A 7,153-nucleotide genomic window follows, 5' to 3' on the forward strand; every position below is an offset into this window, starting at 1 on the left:
CTTCTTCTAGGGTAAATGGATTCTGTGTTGGCTGCAAAAGATGGGTTTTCACTTTCAAAGCCACAATATGTGGCTATTTCAGCCAATTGGTTCGCTGAACAAACATGGTAAAAGTGAAAAGCATTCACAGTCTTGATCAGCCATAATTTGATAAATAGGATCCAAATTGTCAAAGAGAGAGGTCGTGCATTTGGCTATTGATTGTGTAAGTTCTTCCACATCTTGCTCGTACAAAAAATGTGCACTTAGATTCCTTGTATATACACCAGGGCACTCATTAAAGATGTTAATCTCTACGAAGCTTTGCCCATTCAAGTGTCCTGAAAACTCAGAACTTGGTATATAAGTTAACCAAATGAATCCACGTATGTATAACCAAGTGAATTTGACTTTTCTGGTGAATAACGTGGGGGGATGAAGGCAATATTCTTCTATATTCAAATGGCATCTTAGTTCAAAAGGGAGTTCTAAACTCCTGTGATCAAGTATGGAAGTTGGATGCTCATGTACTGAAAAGGAAACACAAACAGCTATCCCCCTCCAACTCCTATCATTATTTATATCTGGATGTATTTCCACTTTTATTCTTTGCCTTCCAACTTGATAGCCATCAAACCAATCCAGAATTCCTTTCTGTGGGAAACATAAGTTGTAGTTCGAGAAAGGATTAAAAGGCTTCAAAAGAGAGATGAAATGTCCTTCAAGAATAAGAGCAATGACAACATCAAACTCGACTAGTTGTTCAAGTGATTCCTCAATTCTTTTTTGCCACTTTACTGGATCATTTACTTTAAGTGCATTCTCTGCCACTATCTGTAAGTTGATGAAAGAAGGACTTGAATCTTTGCGACTGCTTTCTGGAATAACATGGTAAGAAGATTCAGAAAAAGGTCGTCCCACTTCTTCCATTGATTTAAAAGGAAAATTATAGATGTTTCGAGTCTGTAACAAAACCTTTTTCAAGGAATCCCTATGAAAGTTCAAATAAGAGCTTGTGTCAAACAAGCCGAGAGAAATAAATTATAATAAAAACTGAAAAATTATAAATTATGAATTTATGAGTGCGTATCATAATAAAAATGTGTAGGAAACTTGCCTATTATAGTAATCAAAACCGATAGGTATATCTACTTCTGGCTCACCAAATTCGATTGCCTAGATGAATATTCCTCAAGTGAACCAATTTCATCATACATAAAATGATGACTACTTAATGTGATGTCAGTTATCATTTCAATCACGTTTCCAACATCTTGCTCATTTACTAGTCGGATCCCACACATTTCAACCTCCACATCCGGGATAAACATCCTAAACGCAGCGCTTACAACCCGAAGTTGATTCAACATTGCTTTGACATAAACTCGTGGCATATTCAACAATATAAGTTTATGTTTAATGGGGATTGTGGCCACTATTGCATGCGTTTCATTATCATCATCTCCATGGACTCGCCATTCCAAATCAAGGTGTAGTGGAGATTTTGAATCCGAAAAATTGTCAGACCAAGTAAGTAGAACATATAAACAAAATCCTACCCATGGTTTCTCATCAAATAAGTTCATAGGAAGGTAAAAAACTACAAAGGGAGCCACACCGTGATAGAAGAACCATGTCGGAATTGCTTTAAGAGGAAAATGAAAAGCGAAACAATAGTTACGTGCATAGCATCGTTGTAAAGTTCAAAACAGTTTAAGTAATTAATTATCAGAGAGATATAAACATTAGACAGCTAGAAGCAGAGGCAGAGGCAGAGATAGAAACAAAAATAGAGTGATCACCTGCACGAGTACTGGAACCAACCACTGTAGATCTCTTCTTGTCTTAGAGGCTGAATCAGACTCAGTAGCACTTCTGCAGTGTCCTTGTTTGACTTGTTTCTGTGGTTTGTGCTGAATTTCTATGACACCCACAGGTGTTTCAAGTTTAGTTGCCCTTATTAGTTTTCTTCCACATTTATTTTGGAACATAATACTTTCCCTTACCATCCAAGTCATTTTTCTACTGAAGTCTGGCACATCTTTGTTAAATACAATATGCGTCCCACACATATTTGCCCGTATATGTGAAATGTTGTTGAAATTGACGCTGCCACAATACTTGCTTTGTTCAACTGTTCTGCGAATTCTATCTGTGGAACATAGATGCAAACTCCATATGACCCAGTTCTTGGAATTTGGTGATGATCCAAGACAAAATCCTCATTCCCGAGATACCCTTTATCGGTTTCAAAATGAAAATAAGCCTTTTCCAACTTCCCATCTTTGTGGAAGAAGTCATCTTCCTGAATTCGAACAACAGCAAATACAGCGAATCCCATCCATGTTTCATCATTATTCTCTAGAGGCAGTTGAATTCTTGTAGAAGTCCCAATATTTTGCTGACTGCACCACTCCGGAATTCTTGTACACATAAACTTGAATCTCAGTGTCTTTTCTCCATTGTAAATATTGTCCTGAGCAATAAGAAAAAGAATATAACAAAAACAAAAATAAATATGGAAGTATCCACAGTGAACGAGACAGACAAACTTTCAATTACATACCTCGAGATTTTTGGAGAAGAGCTTTTCAAAGTGGTCTTCGAACATAGTAAAATCACCATCATGTCTTCGACCGTAGTAAAATCACCATCATTCTCCGAGTCCTGATAATATATGTAAGTGAATCCCCTATCAGAAGTCCACACTGTTATTTGATCGTTTGAATTTTTCAACCTAGGACAATCATGTGCAAATACATGTTTTACACTCAATGGAAGTTTTGGCAATGATTCAAGCCTCTTACATTTGTTCAAATAAAGATTCCTGAGATTAAAAAGTTGAGAGATGCTATCGGGTAAGCTCACAAAATTGTTTTCACTCAAATCTAAATGCTTGAGAGATGACAGACAACTAATATCATCAGGGATTGCTTCCTTTTGTAGATCACATTTTCTTAGACACAATGATGTCAAAGAGAATAGTAGATGACCAGAAAATGAGTTAGGTAATTGGAAAGAGATGGATTCTTCCATTGGCAACGAACAACAACTGAAAACAGACCCCAATGGTTTATGTACAACACCGCTACATTCTTCTAAACATAGGCTTTTTAAGGCTTTTCAGAAGTATAATGGAGGGTGGGGCTCTGCTTATTGCAGTTCTACTTGCACTAAATTTCTTCAATTGTTCCAAGCGCCCTATATTTTCTGGAAGTTGCGCAACATGTGAACATCCTGATACATTCAGAGTTGTTAGAGATGTCAAGCTGCAAAGTTCATCTGGAAGCTTCAAAAGGTTCTTGCAATCTCTTAGATTCAACAAACTACGGCTACTCAAGTGCTCAATTGACATTGGCAGCTCTTTAATAGCTGTCCCATCCAAATAAAGCTGGGACAAAGTTTAGTTCACCCTGAAAGAATGAGAGTTTGAAGAGATTCTAAGCTGACGCATTGGTAAAGACGCTTGAGAGATTCACAGCCGTTCAAGTTAAGCAAAACAAGTTTCTTGAGCTCTCCAATTGATGGGTGAACTCTTGATAATCCTTTGCAACCCCCAAGATTCAGCCTTTCAAGATTGGGAACCTTTAGAGGTCCGGGATTTGGTTCAAGTACACACAAAGGCGAAGATCGATTGATATTAACATTTCCAAATCATACTAAGCAGGACAGAGAAAAGAAAAAAAGATAAAAAGAATACGTGAAAACAAAAAAACACTAATATTAAAATCCCATTCGATAACAAGTTCATTTTTATTTTTTGTTTTTGTTTTTTTCTTCTAAATTGTGTGTAGTTTATTCACTTTAATAGTTTGTTAATATTAGCTTATGGTAATTAGACATCTCCATCATAAAAAGAATATGAAGCACAATTAAAATTTGTTTTGTTTTTTGGGTTTTTTTTTTCCCCCCCTTTAATATTTATAGCTAATTGAAATATCTAACAAATTCTAACTACCATCAATCAATATCAACAAACCTTGAAGTAAGTAAACTATACACAAGTGAGAAGAAAAAAAAAAACAAAACAAAAAATAAAAACCGAACTTGTTATTAAACAGGACCTTATAAACTTAAATTGTACTAATTTATTTTTAAAAAAAATGAAAAAGTAGATAATATATCTGTAGTTTCCTTCCATAGTCGTTCAATGCGACTGCTAGACATGTTGAGTTTAACAAGTTTATTTAGACAAAAACTTGATGGCATAGATTTCTGAGGATATGCATGCCATTCCAAAAGCCGTAACTCATTAGGAAGATACCCTACACATTCAGGAAACTTCACATTTTGAAACTTCAACAATCTTAGCTTTTTCATCTTTAAAATTGGTTCAACACTCAAATGTAGCTCTTCATTCTTAGGCAAACCAAGGAATATGCCTTTGACAGCTTCTGTTCCCTTAACAGCAAATGATGCTATCAACAATGACGAAAGATAAAAAAATAAAAAAATAAAATAATAATAATAATATAAATATATAGCGGATGACTTTCAAGATACTGGAATCATAAATATATCAACTCCTATATCCACATGCATAACAAATGAAACATTTATAAACATAGATGTATATAGGGATAAGATATGAATGAAGTAGTATAAATGATAACATTAGTAGTTACATTGACAAAACTTCAATTAGATTTCTTACCCGATTATTCTCAAGCACATTGCGTGCATCTTCATGAAACCATATCCTGCTGCGTTTTCCGGGCTCCTTAGGGAACTCTTGATGAACAATATATTGACCAAATTGTTGTAATAAATCATGCATCCATAATTTATCTCCTACCATAGTTATTAGAGATTTCCCAATGAGCAACTCTACATCGATCCTTGGATGAAATCCACAACCTTTTAATATCTTTTTTACAAGATATTCTTCCTCTCCTTTGAAGAAACATGCTATGTCTAAAAATATTTCCTTCTGATCATCATCCAATCCATCAAAACTTATCTGAAGAATAGGAAGTATTTTTTGTTCAGGATTTTTCTTTGATGTGGTTTCCCCATTGTTTCTTTCTATTGAATTCCCTATCTGTAGCTCATTAAACTTATTTAATGTGGCTTTCCATTTATCCATGTCAGCCCCAAATAAGAAAGAACCCAAAACTTTAAGAGCTAAAGGATGACCATTGGCATATTTCACAAAGTTATAAGACAGGTTTACAAAATCATCTAAAGGGTGATTTACCTTGAAGGCTTTGCTAGAAAAGAGCAGAAGAGCTTCATTATCAGTTCAACCATCAACCTCATATATGTTATTCTCTCCATATGTCTTCAACAAGTGCCTATTTCTAGTAGTCACAATGACTCTACTCCCCGGACCTAACCAACCATGTTGTTGTTCAGCATTTCCAACTAAATCTTCTATTTGTTCCAATTCATCAACATCATCCAAAATGATAAGCACCCTTCTAGAACCTAATCTGTTCCTCAACACATTTCTTTCCATTTCAACATGTTGTATATTTCCTTCATGGTCCAATAGGTATTTGCAGAGAAGTTTTTGTAAATGGATTATACCATTTTTCTCAAATTCCTCTCTCACACTGGGGATGAAAGCACAAGCATTATATTTGTTAGAAATCTCTATTTTAACATGTTCAGCAATGGTGGTTTTGCCAATACCTCCCATACCCCATATCCCTACAGTGAGATCAACCTCCAAGTGGCTAATATTCAGTAGGGAATACATTTTCTCTAGGCGAGAAGTCATTCCGACAAGATCATTGTTACTAGTTGAAAATGTTAGATTCAATTCTTTTAGAACCACTTTAACAATTTCCTCATTAACTTCAGTCTCACTCCTGGAAAAATAGAAATTATTGTGAAAAACAAAAAAAGAAAAAAGAAGAAGATTAAACCCTTTAAACTATTCAAAATAATACATTGCTCGTTAAACTATATAAATGGAAAAAAAAAAATCATTAAACTCTAATAAGAGGATACTTAACATTGAACACTTGCCCTGAATCAAATAACAAATTTGGAAGAGTGGAATTAATTACCTTTCTTTGATATGCCATCCTTCTATGCTTGTGGCTACTTCGGTCAAAGCCTCCCTCCACTTGTCCACTGTCCTGATTTCATCTTCCGATTGAAAATCTGTCTTGTAATGCTTAGCAAAAGCCTTTCCAAACTCCCCTGTTTGTTCTTTTACATCCTCTACTTCTACATGATAGAAAACTGGAAGAACAATCAGACCCAGTTCTTTCTTACATTCAACAATTCTTGCAAGTTCAACCAAACACCAAGTTGAGGAAGCATAGTCTTTGGATAAAATGACAACTGCAATTCTTTATTCTCCAATTGCTTTCAAAAGTTCCGGTGCCACATCCTTTCCCCATCAAGTTTCTTGTCGTCCCTATATGTATAAATTCCTTGATGGCTCAAAGACTTGTATAAATGGTCTGTGAAAGTCAAACGAGTGTCCTCGCCTCTGAAACTGACAATAACATCGTACTTCCTCCAAGAAGATGGTGAAGAACTTGAAGAAGATGTTTTGGTCGCCATGGAATCCTTGGAAACCTTAGTCTGATCGATGATAGGAAAACTCTCTTGTACTTGTTCATGTATCTAAACGCACTCCATTCTATTTTGTTTAACAATTCTGAAAAAGTTGGTGAAATTTAATAATGGTAATCATACAAGTAGAGGAAAGCTAAGGAATATTAATTCGGTCTAAAGTCCACAACTACTCGTGACTAAAAAAATAAATTTATGTAGTATTTTCCAGGCGTAGGTATAATAAATATATCATAGTTTTTTTCTAAATTTATATCCAATTTGTTACATTTTGTCAATATGCAAATCTTGTGAGTTATAGTTACATTCACAGCATTTTTTATTTTTTATTTTTTTTTTCATTCTTTTTGGGTGGAAATTTTGTTAGATCATTGACTCTCACTCGAATGGGAGTACGATGAAAGACGCGCTTCATCAAGAAAACTGGACGTTGACCAGGCCTGGAAAACATATTATATATTATTATTATTATTATTATTATTATTATTTTGTAAATAATATTATATTATTATATATTTTCCCCTAAAACTCAGTAATTGCGTACGTTCTTCGCCTCTTGAAAAAACAAACTTACATTTAAAATAAAGATCATCTTTTTTATGTTTCAAAATAAAAAAGCATATTTAAATATAAAAAGTAGAAT

The 7,153-nt window shown here is 34.5% G+C and overlaps 1 protein-coding gene across 1 annotated transcript; it reads right to left on the minus strand.

Annotated features, from left to right (window-relative positions):
* Positions 1 to 1,127: 1,127 nt before the first annotated feature.
* Positions 1,128 to 6,498, minus strand: LOC132804026 (disease resistance protein RUN1-like). The gene is made up of 9 exons (XM_060817907.1): positions 6,320 to 6,498; positions 5,994 to 6,215; positions 5,274 to 5,792; positions 4,634 to 5,189; positions 4,179 to 4,380; positions 3,072 to 3,378; positions 2,602 to 2,716; positions 2,101 to 2,455; positions 1,128 to 1,579 (listed from the first exon to the last, which is right to left on the minus strand). The coding sequence occupies exons 1-9, from the start codon at positions 6,496 to 6,498 to the stop codon at positions 1,128 to 1,130; spliced, it is 2,907 nt and encodes a 968-aa protein (XP_060673890.1).
* Positions 6,499 to 7,153: the final 655 nt, after the last annotated feature.

The sequence above is a fragment of the Ziziphus jujuba genome, chromosome 6, assembly GCF_031755915.1.
Source record: "Ziziphus jujuba cultivar Dongzao chromosome 6, ASM3175591v1".
NCBI classification, from domain to species: Eukaryota; Viridiplantae; Streptophyta; class Magnoliopsida; order Rosales; family Rhamnaceae; genus Ziziphus; species Ziziphus jujuba.

Bases quoted from the DNA above. Each gene is read 5' to 3' on its own strand.
- LOC132804026 (XM_060817907.1), bottom strand. From the start codon at position 6,498: ATGGCGACCAAAACATCTTCTTCAAGTTCTTCACCATCTTCTTGGAGG. The intron at 5,793-5,993 runs GTAATTAATTCC...CTATTTTTCCAG, and splicing joins GGATGGCATATCAAAGAAAG to GAGTGAGACTGAAGTTAATG. The intron at 2,717-3,071 runs GTAGCGGTGTTG...TGATTGTCCTAG, and splicing joins AAGCCTATGTTTAGAAGAAT to GTTGAAAAATTCAAACGATC.